Below are 21,963 nucleotides of genomic sequence, written 5' to 3'. Positions count from 1 at the left end.
GGCAGATGTATCAGTAACTGTAACTGTAAACGGCAGATGTATCAATACTCGAGACCACGATCAGCAGTGCAGCGATTGGCTGGCAGCAAGACAGCAACGTAATGACATCATATAATTAAAAAAGACACCTGACGAAAAAAACTTGATACATTTCTGCAAACAGCCAAGCGAACAAAACTACATAAATGTAATAACAGATAAATTAAATGTGCACTATTTTTTCAAGGCCACTCCCATAATAGCTGTCACCACTCAAATTAATGCAAGGCTCAGATAAAATTTTATTTGTATCACAAATAATTTTTTCAATTAGTAAACCTGCCTGTCAATAGTGTAATAAAAAAAAATTTGTATTTAATTTTTAAATTATTATTATTGTAATTTACTGTCCCTGGATCAGTAGGGTACTGTTCTTACCATTTTTTAAAGAATCAGTTCTGCTAGCAAAGATGTGATCTAATCCTGTTTACATGAAATAAGCCTGCTCCTGAGCTATGACAGCAACTCCAGGATAAGTTTCGAAGAACCAACCAATCCAAGGTCAAGTCAAATCACCAACAATCAAATCCATCATACGAAGACCGGGCCCCTTCCTGCTGCTTTTTTTCCCAAAACGAACTGAGATTATTTAAATTTATTACATTATTGCATTATTTGTCTTTACAACTGCTTCTCAATAGCACATAAAGAAGTCAAAAAGTGAAAGTCTACCTTAAGTTAATTAAATCACTCTGAATTCACCCTCTGCTACTTTAGTTTATCAGCAGCCCCATTGTATACACAGACAAGAACAAACACTATAGTGAATGTGTGCCAGTTAATGAATTAACCCCATCCCCCATAACACCCCAGCTGGCTGAGCCCTGAGCCTCAACCATAGACTGTATAAAAACAGGCCTCAACACATGTAATCTATGTAGCACAACTCCAAAAAAAAAAAAAAAAGATGATTTCTCCACTAACTAGTTAATAATTCATATTGTTGTAGTTATTAACCATCAAATAAGTTTTCTCTTGTCTTACTGGACTGCAAAAAAAATATTTAAGCCAGAATCTACATTAATTTACATTTCTAAAGTACCTTCCTCTTTTTTAATTCAGCTTGCTAAGTCTCCTCTTGTTACAATTTACCGTGTTTTAGCATTAATGACATAACATCAGTGTCAAATCACAAGGCTGAAATGTTGACTAAAAGATCCAGGCCTTGACAGAATGGAAAAATGAATGTGAATACTCCGAAGTAGATGAAAGAATAAAACCCAATGATTTTTCCCCCCACAGATATATTTTATAAGTTACTTACCATGAGTTTTTAAGGAGACAAAATAAGTACGTAATGCGTAACACATTGAGAGGTGGTTACCTTGGAAACTTTCCTGCGTTTTCCAAACTTGGAAGCGACCAATGGCGGGATTCGGCTCATACTATTATTTGCAGTATTAGGGGTGTTCACACGGCGTGCAGACACTCTAACCCGCTTTCTTGTCCTAACCAACATTTTTGTTGTATTGTAAGAACATCTTAAGAAACTATAGACATATAGTTGTGTGGTAAATTAAAACATATGATTCCGTCGACGTCCTGTTTTCTTTATAACAAAATTACATTACACCCTCATATATTATGGTCTGATAGTGGTAAATTCCCCGCAGAAATTCAATCGTTTATCAGGGTTCATGAAAGTGTAGGTACTCTCACTGTCTCTCGAAGACATTAGCTATAAATTCATACGGTACAGAATAGTTAGATGTTTATTTTTACTTCGGAAACGTTGCAGTGTCGCTGCTGTGGTGAGTGCTGAAAAGACTCAATGTTTATGATTCACACTCTGGATTATTCGAAACCGAAAACGATAGCATCAGAGCATCTAAATACTAAAAATAACGTTACATTCTAGAATTTTAATCTAGTTTAATGGATATTTAATGTCGACTAAGTATTAAAAATAGACGATGCTCGCAACGGTCGAAAACGTAAATCACTCACAGTTATTTTGTAAAATTGTTATTGAGCATATTCAGCTAGATCAAATGTGATTTGTAAGTTATCTCAGGAAATTTACTCTCGCGAATCTTTTGAATCGGTTCACAAATAGTCTGAATGATTCCAAGTGATGTAAATGGTTTTTTAAATATATTTTTTTATGTACACGCAGGTTGTAATTATGCTTTCATGAGTTGAGTGTTTCATTGATAGTATAATTTGACGTCAGGCACTGCGTGATGACGTAGTTCCCTGTATAATTGAATCTTTTGCTTCGAATATTAACTGTTCGAAAGAACCGATTCGCGGCAACGAGTCAGCCTTCCCATTCCTAATCATTTTTGGGTGATGAGCACTTTTACTGCAGAACGTGACCTTGAAATTTAATGGGCAGTCTTATTAAAAGTGGAGCCGAGGGGAAGTCCTGGAGTGAAGGTTACCTCACACTGTGGGTGATTTGTCCTTGACTGTTTCACTGCTCACTGAAGTTACAAAATAGCAGCACAGAAGTATGAAGTGACAGCTGCTTCCTATCTATTTCACGGTATTGTGCCTTTTGGACTATTTTTATATTTAAGTGAGTGGATAGAACATATTTTGTTAATAAGGAAACTGGCCCTGGAGGCCACAGGAACTTCCTTTATTGAGATGTTTTGGTTTATTTTCTATGTCCTTTCAGACAGTTTCCTGTGTTATTAAATCTCAGCAATTGATTGATGCAGTCCAGGAAAAGTAAACTAATAAGTGTGTGGTTATGTGATGCTAAGATAGACCCATATGTTTAAATGTCTGCAAATATAGTATATCTTTAGTCACCAATCCAAGAGAAACAGATCCTATAACAAGACAGCTTGGCAGTTTTGTTTTACTGTGCACACAGGCTACTACTCCTAATATTGTTCTGACCTGATTCCACTGCAAAGGAAGCTGAAAAGGGATTAGAGTATGTTTTTGTTAGTCTGTTAGTTGATAGCCTGAGCTTTATCTTTCAGTGTATGTCTAAATAGGAAATTGCATCACATTGACCTTTATGGACATGATAAGACCTAAAGTATTCAAACAAACATTAACAACTATTATGTCATGTCTTTGTATTCTGGCACTTGTGTCCCTTTTCTTTGTGGTATAATGACAAATGAAATAGTTCATTTTAGATGTTGTCTTAAATTTGAAATGTACATTTGAGGAGACCTTGTATTATTAGTGTTTTTTTAATGTATTTTTTCCTCATTATTTTTTTGATAGTATATTTAAGCTATATGTTTTCGCTTGTTCGTGTTTGCTTCGGTTTGTAGACAGTTGTGATGTAATTTTCGTCATCAGCATAGTCCATATTAGTAGGCTTGTTTGAGATGAGCAAAATCTGCGCAGTACCGATCACCAGTGATCACCGCGAGATGCATGCCAGTTAGAAAAGTGTCCAGAGTTACGTACGCCTTGCTCTGATGTCATACTGACGTGTGCCAAAAAACTCTCACGGCGGCGAGGCGCCTGTGTCGGATTGAGCAGTCGAGCGCAGTTGCTATCCACCGACTGCGCTATTCAAAAGCATGACGGGTGTAACGCATTACAAACCTCATATTCACGGGAAGAAGGAGGCGGGAACAGGCGGACAATCAAATAAGACTAATAACAAAACAAAACCAAAACACAAACTAAAATCCAGGCCTGGTCCTCTCTCGTCCTTCACTGTCGTCGCTCCTGTTTTATATCTTTCCATCTCCTCCGTGGACTCGAGACTGGTGGGTCGAGCAGGTGTCGCTCATTTCTCAATCACTCCACCGGCCTCGCCCCGTTCCCACGGCTCTCGGCCCCGCCCCACTCGTCACATAGCCCCATCGCTCCTTACAGGCTGGGGGGTACTCCCGAGACTGCGCTCTACTCCCCACCCCCCCTCCCTCCGGGGGGGACCGCTCACGGTGACCTGCGGAAACCTGAGAGTAGGACAGACGAGGCGAGAGGTGGACGGCACGACACTCCTCCGCCGCCCGGTGGACGGCGATGGCTCCTCCGGTTTTGGGCAGCCGGCAGGAGTCCCCCGTACCCTGCTCCTCCCCATTCTTGGCAGAGGGCAGCAGGCTCCGGCCCCCTGGCGAACGGTGCCGACTCTTCCGCTCCCTCACGGACGGCATAAACCTGCTTGTTTGCAAACATTCTTCTAAATTTCCTCCTTTCCACTTCGTCTGCGATAAAGAACGTGATCTCCTCCATTGCGTACGTTTGCAGGCAACAAAAAGCGAGATTATGTCATGGTACCAGGTTTCTTTAAGTACCCGTGGTACTGAGTACCCGGTCAACACGGTTCTTGATGCATACAGCGCTATGATTTCTGCAAAGCAGAAAACGTGGATGGAATCTAAAATATAGGGTCATAAACAACATCACCAGAACTGTTCTGAGTCACTTCACAAGCATTTTACCGTTTCATTTTAGTAAAACCAGTGTTAATTTAAAGGTATTCACACTAACCCGTCAAAATAAAAGTTTATGTAAAAAATTTTTACATAAAGGCATTGTGCTAGAAATATTACTATTATTTAGTAGAATGCATGTGATACTGCTACTACTGTTAATGTAAAATGTATGAAAAATGTATAAAACTTTATTTTTTTAAAGAAATAAATCATACAATATTTCTTCCCTGTTTTAATTTTAATAGCAAATCCCCTTTATATACCAAAAAATAAAATGTTTAAATTTCATTAATTAAAAGATAAATTAAATTTGGGTGAAACTTGTTTACGGTTTTTCATAATTATATTACTTGTATAAAAACATTAAACACAATTGTAAATAAGTATAAAGAATGGCATTGGTTTTATTTTTAGTGATAAAAAGTTTTTTTGTTTTTTTGAAGCATATTTTTGTGTTTTGCTTTGGTACCGAAATTGTTACTGAGAACCGTGGACTTTCACTGGTATCGGTACTGAATACTGAAATTTTGGTTCCATGACAACACTAGTACATATTATTTTTTCCTAAATGTTTTTTTTTTTTTTTATCTTTTTTTTTTCATTTACAATTTACATTAATTACAAAAAATCCATTAAGGCCGTATGAAATCCATTAGATTTTTCTCAATTCTGTTTTATTTTTAAATTATATTTATAAAAATATTTTGCAACAATTATGTAGTGCTACAATAATGCTATATTGCTTTATTGTCTGTTTAAATGTTTCTGGATTATGATTTAAAACAAATTAATTACAAAAATATATGGTAATCAAATGAAGGCATAAAACATTAACAGTTTATACTTTAACTTTTTCTTTTTTTAAAAATCGGGTTATTAAAAATTTTCCCTTTCTGCATTATGGAAACCGTAGGTCTACTAGGTAGTGTGTATGTAGTGAATGCATATACTTTGAGAGTTTGTGTGCTCAGTTGTGCACTAGACGTGGAAAATGGAGACTAATCAGGCCTAAAATGTTTTTGGATAGAGTATAGGCCCACACTACTCTTTGGTAGTGTCAGTTTTGTGGACGTCATCCTCCACAGTGTTGTGAAATGTGGGATCAGACTGAATGTCATAACACAGCCTAGGTCCATGACTTCACTGGCCTCCTCTGTGACCTCACATGGAGAGGAGTGCTTTGTGGATTTCCAGGATGTGCTGCTGCAAGTCAAATTCCAAACTTAGGACTGTCAGCGGTGAGTAGAGGTCTATCAGCTGAGATGGAGAATGGGGGGGACTGTTTAGTAAAGATTAATCTGTAGTCTGCATGTTCTTTGTCTCGTCCAGAGCAAAGTCTGTTTTCTCAAACCATACACACACACACACACACACACCCCCTCAACCACAGACTAGCCACTAGGTCCTAAGCTAGTTAGTTTAGCACTTTAGTTCCAGAACTAAATGTAAAGTACTAAAGTACTGGGAAGATTTTGCATGAACTATTTCCCAGTACCATTTAAAGGGTTGCATTCGCACTGACCGTGTGTACTAGGATGTGACGTTAGCCAGTCGACAGTGATGTCAATTGTGCACGGCGTTCAACAACGTTAACAAAGAACAACATTAACAACAGGAGGATGGAGGACACTGTGATTCGGAGCTGTGTTTTTGTTGTGTCTCGTGGGTTTCACAATAATGTACATGGAATGTCGACGTATACGTAAAGCGATTGAAAGAACGGAAAGAAGGAATCTCCGATGACAACTGGCAGTGCTAATTTTGTTACAAGTGCCTGCAATTCAGCATCCGTTAATTTATAACTGTTCATCGTACTTGTGAAGTTGACACAATGTTTATAGTATTTTACACTGCGTTTTTAAATCATGGCGGGTGAGGGCGTTTTCGAACACATCTGGCTAATCAATGTCTACTTATGTCACTGTTAGTACCAGTTGTGCTGGTTAGACCCTGCTCCGGAGTAGGAGCTAACTTGGTTCTCGAGAAAGGCAGTCCGGTACTAAAATCGCTAGGTGTAGATGCACTTAAATCTGCATTAAAAATGCGTTCCTGTCACGTAACACACATGCGCACTTCAATAAGCAGACAGCGGATTATTGCATTTACATGTCGCGCGAAATCGAAGTAAGAGGCAAAAAATGTTGCGACCGGTTTATGCTTAACCCGTTTAGTACCTTACTCCGATAAAAGAAAACGGATTACCACGTTTACATGACCAAGTAGCTACGTTTTTGGTTTATTAAGCATAATTGGCTTAAGAACGTGCTCATGTAAACGTTTATGTCCTTACTCTGATAAAAGAAAACGCGGTGTAAGCATAAACCAGTTACAGGTAGTTTTTTGCTTCTTACTCCGATTTTGTGCGGCATGTAAACGCAATAACCCAATTTTCGCATATTGAAGTGCACGTGTGTTACGTGACAGGAACGCAACGGTAACTTATTTAATTTAAATTTTTTGTAAAAATGTAAAATTTTCCAAATAGAATGCCTTTAAAACTGTTGTTAAACTTGTGTTAATCAAATTATAATGGTAAAAACACTTCATAACAGAAAAAAGCAGTCTTGGGCAGTCATGGACATCATCCCATTGTCCAGGATCCCATTGTCCTCTAGTCGCTAAATTGTGAATCTGGATCTTAAAACAAATAATATTGCTGCATTATAAGCCCTAAAATTGACAAAATTACATGTATGGCATTTAATCTTCTTAATGCACATTTTTATCAATTTAATAATATAGTATATTTGACTGTCCCACATTAGTCAAAACATGCTGTCCCACTTTTGAAACATCCTTTTCTAAAGTGGGACAACAAAGATTTCTTTAAATAGAAAATATTCTTAACACATTTTAAGAATATTATTGCAAAACTTGATGTATAAATTCATCACAAATATAATTTAATAACAATTTAGAACATTGTTTTATTTATAACAGATTTATATCCTTAACGTTAATTTAGTCTAAAACCTATGTCAGTGTAATTTCAGTGAACTTTAGTGAGTGAAGTGACATTCAGCCAAGTATGGTGACCCATACTCAGAATTTGTGCTCTGCATTTAACCCATCCGAAATGCACACACACAGAGCAGTGAACACACACACACACACTGTGAGCACACACCCGGAGCAGTGGGCAGCCATTTATGCTGCGGCGCCCGGGGAGCAGTTGGGGGTTCGATGCCTTGCTCAAGGGCACCTAAGTCGTGGTATTGAGACTTTACAAGAGGTACTTCCTGTTTGTTGATTTTCTTGGCCACATTTCTGACATAATTTCCAGAAAATCAAGTGATTTCAATAACTTGACACCCCTGCTTGAATTCAACACTAATCATGTTCACTTTAATGTTGTAAAAGAAGAGATAAACGCAATGAAGCTTAGGTGTCCCACATTAGTCAGTGTACCACATTACACCAATCCACTCTATTACAAAAGCAGACTTTTTCATGACTCAGAAAATGATTAAAATGTGTTCTCATCTCGTGCAGCAGAAGTAGATGTGGTTCAGTCACAATGGTGCGTTAATAACTGCATGAGAGGATAATATACGAGCTGTAAGTTTCCCTGACATGTTGCAAGCTTAATTTAACAATACAACTGACAAATGTATGGAATACTCTGAGTCAGATATGCAAATGATTATATTTTGACGTCACTAAAGGGAAATAACTTGATTTATTAATAAAGTAATGTAAAACGCAGCTTACTTGCATTGTCAGGTTACTGATGTGCATGCAAATGTACTGAAAAACTGGTTATTTTAATAAGATGATATTTGTGAGTTATCAGTTTACTGGTGTGCATGTAAAAGTGCTCCGTGAAGTGTTTGATCAATGTATAAACAAGTCTAGTTTATTTTGTGATTTCTAAGTAGCTGATGTGTTGATAATGGGACTCTCTCTCTCTCTCTCACTCACTCACTCACACACACACTCTCTCACACACTCACACACACACACTACAGAATATGATGTTGACTGTGACTGCGTTCCCTATGACCCACATAATGGTTCATGTAATTTCCTCAATTTGTTGCCAATTGAACTTGCTTAGAATTGTTTTGGCATTCCCAATTACACATGACGTTTTTATATATAATACTACTGAAAGATATAAAGTATTTTATTTGATTTTATTGACCTTAAAGCAGTTTTAGGCTTTCCATAGAACACAGAGATCCTTAATAATTTTTTCCTCTCCAATGAGCAAAAAACATTACTAACAGAGTTTGAGTCGATTTAACCGCAACCCCTGTTTATTATGGACTTCTGAAATAGTTGCTAATCAACAAATGTTAGTATTTTTTAAATTGAATTTCTACTGTGTACCTGATTACTGAATGTTGTTGACTTTTATTATAAAGTTATTGTGATGTTCCTCATTTGTAAATCAACCTGGATAAAAGCATTTGCTAAATGGAAAAAATAAAGATTTTATTTTTATTTAGAAAAAAAAAACATCTTTACTGTCACATAATATGGGCACTGAAATTCCAGAAAAATGAAACTCTGGCACACTCAACTAATAAATCAGTCTTATTTTAATCTGTGGATGATGCTTTTGACCCATAAGATGTTTGCCACATCAACCACCCACATGCGCTTACTAAATACAGCTTCCCCACGTTTGGACTTCAAAACGTGACCAAGCTTTTCTCTTTTCCTCACACACTCTTCTAAATATCCATCGTTTTTTCCTGAGGAATGTGAGTTGGCTCTTTCAAGCCTCTCCCTAGAAACTGCCCTCCCAAGATAAACAGCACTAGTCCAGCCAGCGCTCCACCCTTCCCAGAGGGCCGTGTTTCCATACAGCACGTGAGGAAGTGAATCTAGCCTCCTCCCCTGTATGGCAGTGTGACTGAGAGTACTCTCACCCCTGATCTCCCTCTTTCTCCATGCATTGATTGGCTCAGGTGCTCTTGTTTTTGTGTAACGTCTCCAAATCTGTGGCACTGAATTGCCAACCTCTTTAACAAATGGTTTAAACTTTTCTGTGTGTATGTGTGCACGTGTTAAAGCAGGCTCGATTTCAGACAATGCTTTCATTGCCACTCACTTGTAACCAGGCCTACATCTTTGCATGGAATTCTGCTGAAAACTCTGTAGAGTTCCACGGAATGGAAAGTTCTATTGACGCCCCGCCCATTGCGTGGTTGTTCATCCAGATAACAAGTTACATCCTCTGAACCTTTGCAAATGCTCTGGCAAAGTTCTCTTAAAGTTATGACCCGACATTCTTCCATTTATGTTAATAGAAAATTACATTTTGTAAAACATTTTAGTTGGACGTTTGTCTAATGTTTTTAGGATTTTACTTGTTTCAGAACATTCATAGCAAAAGTGAGATTCCCATAAAGTAAGCAAAAGTATTTTTGAAAACATCTTTAAAAACTTAATGTTTTAAAAAAGTTTAATAATGAATGGCTTAATGAGAATGTTAGCAAATTGTTGTAAGCTGGGTAGATCCATAGCCTAGTGCAGAATTTCACGCAAAAAATAAACGGCGGAAATTCTGTCTGGACGTGTTTATAATGCCACTTTTGAATTCAGAGGGAATTAGATTGACATTCATCAATCCAATGGATTGACTCTTCGGTCTTCTGAAAAGAAATCTTACCCACATGGAAATTTTAACTGTTTATTTAAATGCAACTGTTAAGTATGTAAACAGCTTGTTGTCATAGTTGACCTCATTGTGGCAAACAGTCATTTTAATCACTGTTTGACTAATCAGTCGGTCATGTTTATGTGTACATTCGCATTCACAGAGGTGTGTGTGTGTGTGTGTGTGTATTTGTGATGATTTAGTGGTGTGTAAGCCCATTTAGACATGTCTGTGAGTTGTAAAAGGAGATGTCCGTGTGCGAGTCTGACCCTGTGAGTGTGTCTCGTTCAGAGCCTACAGCGTGATCCGTGATCTTCAGAATAAAAGATGGGCAGCAGTAGTAATCCTGCACTGCTCCATAATCCTCTCTTTCAAAGACACTGCCATTCTTCAGCAGCTCAGATGAGCACCCAGACAGATCAGTGCTAACAGCTTTACCAATGTGGCACTGCACACAGCGCAGCCAGCCTCTTTAACACTAGTGTTGATCCTGCAGCGTAAGCAGCTTCACCGTAAACATCTCAGGAACATGGGCAGGGATGAAGTTACAATGTTAAGGTGAAAGATTAGAGGTCTTCATCCCTGCACAGAGTTTGAAGAGATCGATATAGAAATAAAAAAGGAAATCTGATGACGGACATGAAAAGAAATCAGTGGTCGTCAACTCTTAATGATGGTTATGCAAGTAGTGCATTCAAACAATAAATGCATTTGAGGATTTTTTATTTTTATTTTTTATAATTCCTATTAATTTTGCCTGTTTATTTATTTTGTATTGAGAGTAATGGCAGAGAGACTGCCAGAAAAGTTTTTCAGTTTTCTGATAAAGTCTTATTATATATATAATATTAGTACAAAAATACATTAAAAGTGTAACAAGGAGTCGGAGGCGTTCGGATCCAAATGCAGCGCTTTATTAAAGAATGGTCAAACAGGCAGAAATCAGGAATGGCGTCAGGTGTGTCAGGGATAACCAGAGTCGAAACCAAAAACAAGCAGAGATCGGGACAGGCAGCAGAGAATCAGAGTCGGGATACACAGTCCAAAGGTCAAAACACAGGAAAAACAAACACAGGGAAAAACGCTCGGAAATGTCAGACTGGCTAAACAAGACTTCGCAGTGAGTGAGAGTGAATGTGCTGCTTTTATGTGTGTGTGTAAATGAGGTGCAGGTGTGGCAAGGAAATTGGCTGATGAATGAGGTGCAGGTGTGGCAGGGTGATTGTGATGCAGTGACTCATGGGTAATGTAGTTTGGGTGTGGTGCAACAGTAAGAGAGGTGCTAGTGTCCAAGTGACATCTGGTGGTTGATGGGTGGAATGGTCCTGAGTGGAGTGCCCTCTAATGAAGTTCATGGGCACTCCATCTAATAATCGTGACAAAAAGTTTTATAAATTATATGATTTTCAAGATATGTATAACGTATAAGTTTTATACTTGGGGGTGGGAATATTATCAGGGCAAGTTTTGGCCTGATTGGGAAAACAGAAAAAATCCTTAAAGCTAAGCACTGATAATGCTTGTTGTTATGGTCTCTATCACTGTTTGGTCATTGTTTAAAGACAGTAAAATGTTTCAATACTTCAAATTTAGCCTGATTCCTTTTCACATCCAGGGGTAAACTTTTGTGTTGCAAATATTACATGCAATTCAATCTGCATTTTCACTTTAGATCCCTGTTTTTCCACACTGCTAAGTTGATTAATTATCAGTGTCATTTTATAAATGAAACTTATTGTCAATTGGTTGTTAACACCCCTATTTCAGACCTTTGGTTAACATCTGCCTGATTCACTTTCCTCAACTTAGGGCTTCAGCCGTTCCCATAGAGATCTGTTCCCATTGCCACAGGCAGACATTCTGTGGGTATTGTGATTACAGTGGGACTCATGTATGCACCGTTGGCATGAGGGTATGGGTTTCAAAGGCAGTCAGATGGAGAGGAATGGGCTAGGAATCCACACCTGCACTTGACTGAATGAATAGACCTGAAAAGGTGAAACTATTTGGGACTGACTTATTTATTAGTGAGCATCTGGATGGCAGATGTTATCTGTTTTCAGCAGAACATTCACCTTCAAAGGTGGTCTGCCAAACCAGAACCACTCCGTAAATAATCTAGTTAATCTTACTTAAAATGGAGAGCTGGAGTCTCCAAAATGATTCTGATACTGGCATGTCAGTGAGAGAAAAAAAGTGTTTGTTTGGCAACTTTCATTGATTTGATTTCCATCACTTTGAGCTGGATCCAGTCCACTCCCTGCTCTTATGGGATTTCACTTGTGTTTTGAGGGTGATACTCAACCCAGACTCACATTCTGAGATCCGAGAAACCACAAATACTTCTTACCAGTCTGCTTCCCAGAACAGAAACAGTCATACGAGATGATTCTCTTCACTCTGTCTCAGGTAATTCTGTGGAGGTCTTCCTGAAATAGTCAGACCGAATGAATGGATTTCCTCATGGCTTCCACTGCAGCGCTCCTCTTACTTTGATGAAGCCGACAGACACTCTTATATCAGTTCCTCCTGTAGTCTACGGTAGCTGGAACCTGGGAAAAGATTATTGAGAGCTGTTTTGGGAAATGACCACCACAAATATCCAGGAGGTGAACACCAGTCGGAAGCGACAACTCCAATCGGAATCCTCTCAAGACCAAGAATAGGCAAAGGATTTGTGGAGTAAATAAGACTCAAACACATTCATTTGGTTATGTGTCTTGCGTTTCCTGCTTGTATTTCTTCCTGAAAGAGTTGCCTGGGAGGAGCTATGTAGGAAAGGAGGAGGAGGAGGAGAAGTATTTGAGTTGCCGTGTCAGTCGTGTACACACACAGACTCTCACACAAATTCGCTGGAGCACCAACTCTCTGCTGAGCTCCGTTCTTCAAAAGGCTCGACAGCTTGAGTGTTTTATCCTGCTCTTGGAAAACACTTGTCCTGGTAAGTTAAGCAATCTGTAACCGAGATCCAGTGATCTATAGACTAGTGGATTAGTTTAATGATTTCTGCACTTAGTTTGTGTTGACTGTGTTGAGTTCTGCTTTATATAAGTTTTTTATTTTTATTTATCTCCCTAACTTTCCTTTTTGTGTTATTTTGTGTTCAGCCGTAATGGCAGTAACAGTGAGGCTCATATATTACTCATATCCTCTCATTTCTGTGAGTGTCTAGTTAGTCTAATTTGAGCAAGCTGGGACTGTACTGATTACCTAGTAGGACATAATGGTTGTTTATACAGGATCAGCAAAACTTTGTGTGTGTATAGGGTGATTGAGTTCAGTTTTTGGGCAATTAAATACGGATTAACCATTATCCATTAGGACTTGTATTATATGCTTTAAAACAGTGGATGTCTGTGAGTTTGCATTTTTCTGTCCATTTGTTGGATTGTGTTGGTTTTTTTATGTGCTCAATGTAATTTTGTGACGTTGTTAGAGGTGCACCAATATTAAAATTCTGGCTGACATTTATTTACTTATTAAGCTGATGTTTTTTTTAACAAAGTATGTCTATCTATTATTTTACTATTTTGTCAAAATAATAAAAACATCTACAAGTGAATTTAGATATCACAAGATTAATATGTACAGTTGTACATAAAACTGTGCATTCATCTTTGATATTTGCTTAATTTTGTGAATTTATTAAAAAGTGTTTTGGAGATTAACTTAAAATGAGCGTTAAATGACACCAAAGGTAATTTGAATGTAAACAGGTGAAATGACCATCAACAATTAAATATCCAGTATCAAAAAATACAGATTAAAAAAACTGATAGCCAATATGATACGTTGTACATCCCTAAAATGAATGTCAACAGTTTGTCAAACAATAGTGATTGAGAAACGAGGAACTGAGTCAGTGTGTGTAATAACAACTGAGAGGCATTTTCTGTCATATTGTCTGCATATTCATGCAGGAAAAGAGCTCAATCTCTCTATCTTTCCCTCTCTGTGATCCTTTAACTCACTGACATTCCTGGCTTATTTACTGGTCAAACTGGGTTAATAGGTGACCTCTGTCTCTGTGTGTTTGTGTCGTGCTCTAGTTTTTGTAAATGTAGTTACTAGTTTTTTGTTGTTCTTTTGTATTAGAGTGTGTGTGTGTGTGTGTGTGTGTGACTGTGGGAAAGCAGAATTGTTAACTGCAGTGGAATAAGGTAAAACAACACTTTGGGCTGACGCTTGAACCATCTCATCTCTGTAATTACACACTGTATCCACACACAAATATGCTTCTGTGTGTCTGTTAGCATGCTTGTGTGGGGCAGGCGTGAATGTGCATGTGTCTTTTAGTGTTGAGAATGTGTGAGTGACATTTCTCAGCTTTGCTTTGTCAGGCCTGAGGTGGGCCACAGGGTCAGGGTCCATTTAGAGGACCCCGGGGTCATAGATTCCTGAGATGAGTCTGACAGAGACAAGGTTGCTATGGTTGTAATTAGGGGATGATCAGGGCATTTTGCTTGATCAATATGACAGCGAGGTGCATCTCTCTTTTTACCGCTGACAGCGCTGTGAAGATGTTGCCAGGACGGTTGAACCGCACTGGGTTGAGAGTTTAAAGTGACCTCTGACACCACAGTGTTCTTCCTCAGATGTGCAGATGGAACTGCAGAGCTTTATCCAGTGGGAAACATAAATCACTAATAGTCGTGTAAGTGACAGATGACCCAGGTCTCTGGGGTCAGATACATTTATCTGAGCGGCGCTGTGCTGCGTGAGCGTCCCGATCTGGAAACTCCAGGGATATGATCTAATCTAATCTGAGTTCTCTGATTTGAAGTTTTGGATGGAGGGAAATGTGGGGAATTTATGGTCACATTGTGATTGGCCCATGAAGGACAGATGGACTTTTTGCTCTCATCTGATTATCTTATTACAGTCAACATGAGAGATGGAGGAACGGACCGATCCTATTCTCTGTATATTTTTTTTTAACATGCTTTTGTGACACATTGAAGGGGGATAAATATAATTAGTTTACATTACTTTTTGTACGTTTTTCTACTAATGATAAATTGATATAACAGGCAGGCCAATTAATCTAAAATACCTTTTATGCCTAAAATGAATATCCCCAATATGATGGAAAAGACATGCATATGTAAGATACACAAAAACATAATTGATTAGATAAATTAATTTGTATACAAAATATATTATTAGGACAGCAACAATTAATTAATAATTATTTTTTTTTCTTTTATTTAATAAGGCTTATTTTTTTTTAACTTTTTTGCACATAAAATACACAACCTTTGAGTGACAATGAAATAACATGGTTTTTCTTTTAATAACTTACAGAAAATATTTTTTATACTAAATAATTTTGACAGATCAAAAAATTATTTATTACCAAAATTGTTACCAAAATAATCATTAAGTACAGCCCCATATGCTATTTATATTTCTATATTTATTATAAATAATTAAGCTAATAAATAATAATAAATGCTATTTATGGTTTGAGTTGGTCTGTAGTAATAATACATTTATTTAATATATTTTTATTGCTTAAAATCAAGAGAAGTCTGTTATGCCCTCATTTATTTGGGCAAACTTTGAGTGTCAGAAATGGTACTGAGGGCAACCATATTTACATCTTTAGGGATCCACATATTGGCTGACATTATAAATGGGACATGAATGATGATAATATCCTCAGTGATCATTCAGACATTCAGTGTTGGCTGTATCCTGGTCTAACCGTGGGCCGTTTAGTACAATACCAGCTCTATCTAATGATGCTGTCTTGAGGTTATCCTGGCCTGCTGTGGATGGAGGGGAAACAGCTGTGCTGTGTGTTGCCACACATTGAGAAGAGAAAGCTGTTTAAAACCCTCTATAACCAGCTGTCCCTCACCGATGGAGCTTTGTGGTAGTTACAGATGGAAGCAGTGTGAAAGGTTATCAGACTACAGGCTTGAATCCTCTGGGGCGTCTTTATCGTGGTCGCTGAGGTGAGTTGAGTGAGAGGTCTGACTCTGTCAATGCAGTAGAAGCCATCAGGGAAAACCCTTGGGAATGATGCTAGTTAGCTTGTACTTACTCCTAACACCTACAGTGTAGTGCAAGAGGTCAAATCTTTAAATGAGGTTCATCTGTAGGGCACATTTACTCTGAAACAAGCCGATTTCAATAAATTAGTTGAGAACTGTCACATAAAGGCACTGGGAATATTTAGCTACTTGTTGCTGAATAGAAGTTTATGGGGGCTTGTCTAGAATTCTTCTTATCTGGCTCTCCTTATCACATTCCTCTTTCGGTGGCATGCAAAAAAAGAAAGACCCTACGAAAGGTAATATTTACCTTCTCCTATCTCTTTACTACACAGGGTTGTGATGGGTTGATCTACACATTCCTTCTCTCTTTTCCTTGCATAACATCCGCTTAGTCAGCAGGATGCCTCATGTTTCCAGTTGGGAGAGATTCCTGAATTCCCTCATTACTCATAGTAGTGACGTCAGTCCTTGCCTAATACCTGAAGAGATTCACACGAGCTTCCTGCAATATTGACACGTTAAAGGATGGAAAGTATGTAGCCTGGGGAACAGGAGCATAACTGTAACATTGCACAGGTGACTTAGAGTGAATGCTTCCAGGCTGCTAGGAGCAGGAAATGTAGGTTTTGATCTATTCAGATCTGTCAGTCTCCAGTCACAAAGTCGTACATGCATCTACATAGACAATTTAACATCCAGGAGCTTCTCATAAGCGCTCTAAGCCTGACAACTCTATAACTAGCGCAAGCATCACCATAACTATTCTTCTCTTTCCCAAAGTGCATTTTTTTCTTACTTGTTAATTTTTAATTTTCCCCATGTATCTTTCATGTTGGGTCGGTTGTCGCAGCAGTTATTGAAAGATATCCTTAAAACAGCAGATCTCTTCCACTCATGCTGAATTCTCCTCTAGTTACAATGCAGAATTTCTTTCAGACAAAATTTAGGTAATTTTTTGCTTTATCCCTGCAGCTGTAAACCACCGTGGTCGAACCGTTGTCTCCCAGTGCATTTGACCATGGATTTTACTGTAAGCTTATTTGCATCACATTTTCCTTCATCTAGTGTATGTAAAATCATTGAACGCTAATAAAATGAACATTACACATTCAATCAGGTTTAAAAACACCCAGAAAAACATCACTGTTAGTTGCTATGCTCAAGCCGTTAACAAACATTTTCCATTCACGTTTTTGCGGCTCAACAATCCAGTTCACCACTAAACACTGTGGGGAAAATTACATCAGTTTTCAGAAATCAAGATCAGATCTTTATTTTGTGCCCAGCAAGGTTTGCTTTGGAGATGCCTGTGTGTCTGTGGTTATGGCAGTCTAACGTGGGTGTGTGTGGCTCTAAGTGTGTGTATTCCTGGCTCTCCCCATGTCCTCAGTGTTCTGGGTCCAGTTGGCTCAGTGCTGAAATGCTTCTGTTATCTAAGTCAGTTCACACCATACTTGTGCCCATAGCTGTGGGCTGTTCGTGCCCCCCTCGCCCCTGTGGCCCTCACATTCCACTGTGTGTTTACTTCTGTTTGGGGATCTTATTTAGATGAGACCTAAACGCTTTAATGGTTTTGGGATCATTGTGTGCTGTAAGGTGAGTAAGATTTTAACTTCTGTTGGACTGAGTATATCATTGCTATAAACTGTGGTTCCCAGCTGGTGGGTTGCAAACCAAAATTGACATGGACTATTTAAATTATGTCCTTTCTGGGACTTGAACGTGGGAGTTGCTTTACTGTCTATGCAGGGTCAGAAAGCTCTTGGATTTCATCAGAAATAATCAGGAGAGTAATTACTCACATAATTTTCATTTTTGGGTCAACTATCCCTTTAATAATGTTCCAGAAAATCTTTATCTTTAGTATATGGTTTAAGTTGGAACCACATTTGGATGTTGCATAGGGTGTTTATCTGTGTGATTATTACCTCACTGATGCTTGAGGTAGTTAAATAGTTTTGAGAAAGGGCTCTGATGACTTAACAAGCCTAGAATTTCTGCTAGCCTTAATTATTATCCATATATGTACAAGCCTTCATGCTTGTGGTCTATGGTCCTTGTGGAAGAGCTTTCTTCTATATTGGTGTTTGGTAAAGTAGCAGAGGGGAATACAGAGATGTGGAGGGGAAGGAATGATGATCCATTTTGGCTTTTGGACACTAGAGCTGCATCACCCCCAACATGTCAGGGTCCTGAGCAACTGTGCCTTCTATATATGGCCATTGAGAGACAGCTGTAAGTGTGTATGTATGTGTGCATCATCTAAATCCATCACAGAATTTGACCTGGATAAGCATTTATTGCATTACTCTGTCTATAAGCCTCTTATAAGACACAATAATGGACAGAAACATGCCAAGCATGTTTAAATCTATTTCCATAGTAATGGAAACAATAGAACACGCACCATTTCTCCAGTGGTAACTTACTTTTAACTTAGCTGTCTCTCTGCTGTATCAATCTTGTATGTCTTGTAGTCAAGTCAGAGTCACATATCTGAATGATTTATTAACCAGAATGGAAGTATTAGCAACAGTAAACAGCATAAAGATTTTATTTGTTGTTCAGTCTTTCTGCCAAATGTCAGAAAGGTTATTAGCAGGTTTCTCTAAAGGCAGTTCACTTTGTTTTGCAATTAGAGTTTAAGACTATATTTATGATTTCAAATGAACTTTTGCTTGGAGGATCCTTTCTATATGGTTAAGTCTTTTCTATCTTATTAGTGAAAGAAAGGGAGGGGGAGCGTAACGGGGATGAGGGCCTAGACTAGAATCATGCTATAAAAAGATTAATTAAAAATGTTTATTTGAATATGATGATGATGATGATGATGAGCGGCAAGGAACAAGGCTCTCAGCGCTCTTGATGATGTAATCCAAACCTTTAATGCAGTAACAAAAAGGAGAATAGGAAAGGGAAAAGGCAAATTGCCTTCACTCCCTTGACAATGAGAATCAAGAGGAATATAAAAGCATCAGAAGTTGTGATGAAGAGAAAGAGAGCGAGGGAAAAATGTCTAAATTTGAGCCAGCACAGATTTGAGAACAGCGCTCGATTTTAAATCTCAAGGTAAGAGGGTTTTACTATAAAACTAGCTTTTCTGAGACCAGCTCTATGCATGCTCATGAGTGTTTCAGACAGATTTAAATGAGCCTTGGCCTAGATCTAGTCTGAGACCAGAATATAAAAGATGATAATCTGCCTGTTCATGAGCACACAAAGATGCTTTGTGTAGTATCTTTGTACTGAACAAGTGGTGGAGGACATTTAAATATTTTCATAAAATGCCACTATTTGATGCAACTGAATATAAAAGATTGCAGCTGTTCTTTAGCTCTGTCCTTTTCTTTTTTGTTTTGTGTCTTTCAAAGAATCACATCTGAATGAAAATTCAGTAGGAGTGTTCTTTGTGAGTGGGGGGAAGGGTGCAATTGGTCAGCTTTCCAACCTTAGACCAATCAGAGATTGGCTGCTGGCATACTCCTTTCTCCTCCTCTTGTGCTTGGAACTCTTTTCTCTTTCCTGATTGGCTGCTCCCGCATGCAGCATCTGGAGGCTTTAAGATTGTAGTGGGAGGGGCCAGACAGTGCATTAAAACCAAACGTCTGCCCCCATTCGCCCTAGAGTACTCCAGTTATATGTGTGGAGCTGAGGGAGCGAGAGGAGGTCCTCTCTTTGCCTACCCATGTCTGACAGTATCTTTCTCTCTCTCTCTCCTTTCTCCAGGAAAAGAGTCCAGGATTACAAGAAAAAGAGGATCAGGTTTTTAAGGAGTATTTTACAAGTCTGGGACATCTGGAGTTTGAGAGGAAGGAACCGAGACACCGTGTTTCACAAGAACTGTTCTGCTAACCTTTCAGCTGCAAGGAGCTCACTTTAGGATCTGCCCCGTCCTGGTGGGTCACTCAGCCGGACTGATGTGGAATGCGACCCTTTATGACCCCTTCCCACAGGCCTCTATTCAATGAGCTGGACTCGGGAGAGAACAGATAATAGAGGCAAGAGGCTAGCACACAAAAAAGAGTGAAGTAACAGCAGCAGGAGTGTTCAGACTGGTAAGAAAGTTAAAGGGTCCTGGAAGGTGGGGAAAAAGAACTTAAAATACAAAGGAAAAGGTATAAAGAAACCTGTGTTTACAAAAATATTTCTTGGGACTGCAAGACATTCTTGAACGCAACAGAAACTTTGACCCTTAGCCTTCATTTGACCTCTTAAATTAATCCCACTGCTAACAATCATGCCAGTGGAGACCCTTCGTCCCACAGATGGCCGTCTTACTGGGGGTCCCTTCACCTCTGCCATGCCTTTTCGAATCCTCAACAAAGGCCCGGACTACTTCCGTAGAGCGCCCGAGCCAGGAACGCGGAAGCTGAGTGCAGTTGAGCGCCTGGAAGCGGACAAGGCCAAGTACGTAAAGAGTCAGCAAGTAGCACTCAATAAACAAGAACCTGTGAAACCCCCAATCATCCGCAAACCGCTGCTATCACAAAGCATGATGATGCAGTGCAGAATAAACACTCCACCAGCAAGGAATATTACCCGGTGCCAACTTGAGATGGAGAACCGAGGATCGGACCGTGGCATGAGCAGAGGACCACAACTCAACCTTGAAGTACTCAATAATCTAATCAATGTCTGCGATGGACCACATGCATCCTCGCCTACCCCATCCTCTCCTTCTCCCTCAGCATCCTCACCCTCTTCTGGAGGTCAGAGTGTTGGTAGTGGACAATCTGCAGAACCTCAGCACTGCATTAACTTTAAAGCACACCTTGGCTCATCACCCAACTCCTCTCGCACCTCCTCTCCTCCTAACAATCAATTCTCACCTGCTGAGCCCAGCAGAAGGCCACCACCAGTCCCAGCCAGAGCTCCCCGGCTGGTACCACAAGGTGGTTACGGGACCCCCAACTCCGTAACTGTACGACGGGTAGATGTGCGACCACAGGCAGAGATCAGGAAACCTCAGAGATTGCCTCTTCAATCCAAACCTAGACAAGCTCAAGTAGCTCAACCACAGAAAGCCCAGCAACAGGCACCTCCCACACAGCAGAAACCTTCGGGAACACACCCTGCATCCCCCTGCATCCCCCCCAGCCCACTGCTTCTATACCCTGGCGTTATACCCCCTGCTTCCCCTGCTTTCACCCGCATTTCCTCAGCCAGCTCTCGAGGGTCACGTCCCGGTTCAACTCGGAAGCATCCCTCCCTCCACCGCTCCAAGTCGGACTTGAGTGACCGCTACTCTCGGGCCACAGCTGACCTGGAACGCTTTTTCAACTACTGTGGACTGGACCCAGATGAGGTGGAAGGAATGGGTGGCGTGGAGCGGTTTGCCCGGGCAAATTCAGACATTGTTTCGGTCTCCAAACTCCGGAGCGTCAGTACACCTAGCTCAGAGTGTGGGGACGGACAACGAGGAGAGGAGGAAGAGGAGGAGGAGGATGACTGTGATGGGCCTATAAAGCCCAGTGAGCGTGTTCCTTATGGCATCTCGGTCATTGAGAGGAACGCACGTGTCATTAAGTGGCTCTATGGTATTCGACAAGCACGGGACGCATCACAAAACATCTCCAATGTCTAGAAGCTTCTCTCTGGTTGTCTGCTCGGACAGAGACAATATAAAGAAGACAGAGACTTGCTGTAGTATTCAGTTGATGTCTATCACACACCTAATATTTATTATGTTATTGTTTGAAGATGTTTAAAGGCTCTAACAAATATTTGTTTTGTTTGTATTTGCCTTACTATAAGGATAATGTTCATGATGTTTGTTACATACATAGATACATCCTGTTGTTTTTAGAGTATCTGATTATCTGCAAGGATGTCGAACCTCTAGATACGGAATACTACAGACTCAGCACTGTGACTTTGATACATTTTGATTTTAAGCAATAAGATTAATGGTAAAGCCACTAAAAGAGTGGATGATGATGAGAATGATGAAAGCAGC

At 39.4% G+C, this 21,963-nt stretch overlaps 1 protein-coding gene across 5 annotated transcripts; it reads left to right on the top strand.

Moving 5' to 3' along the window:
- Positions 1–1,560: 1,560 nt before the first annotated feature.
- On the top strand, positions 1,561–21,728 carry LOC132118082 (protein FAM110B-like). 5 transcript variants are annotated; one of them, XM_059527611.1, is made up of 2 exons: positions 1,561–1,688; positions 19,734–21,728. In XM_059527611.1, the coding sequence occupies exon 2, from the start codon at positions 20,245–20,247 to the stop codon at positions 21,589–21,591; it is 1,347 nt and encodes a 448-aa protein (XP_059383594.1). In that variant the 5' UTR covers positions 1,561–1,688; positions 19,734–20,244; the 3' UTR covers positions 21,592–21,728. The 5 variants fall into 5 exon arrangements, with proteins under 5 accessions (XP_059383594.1, XP_059383591.1, XP_059383595.1 ...); XM_059527608.1 differs by having other exon boundaries at positions 1,637–1,790; XM_059527612.1 differs by lacking the exon at positions 1,561–1,688 and adding an exon at positions 2,506–2,527.
- Positions 21,729–21,963: the final 235 nt, after the last annotated feature.

This window comes from Carassius carassius, chromosome 37 (assembly GCF_963082965.1).
Source record: "Carassius carassius chromosome 37, fCarCar2.1, whole genome shotgun sequence".
Classification (NCBI taxonomy): Eukaryota; Metazoa; Chordata; class Actinopteri; order Cypriniformes; family Cyprinidae; genus Carassius; species Carassius carassius.
The sequence above is the reverse complement of the archived record's forward strand: the minus strand, read 5'-3'. Positions and strand labels throughout refer to the sequence as shown.

Coding starts and splice junctions, on each gene's coding strand:
- LOC132118082 (XM_059527611.1), top strand. CDS start 20,245: ATGCCAGTGGAGACCCTTCGTCCCACAGATGGCCGTCTTACTGGGGGT.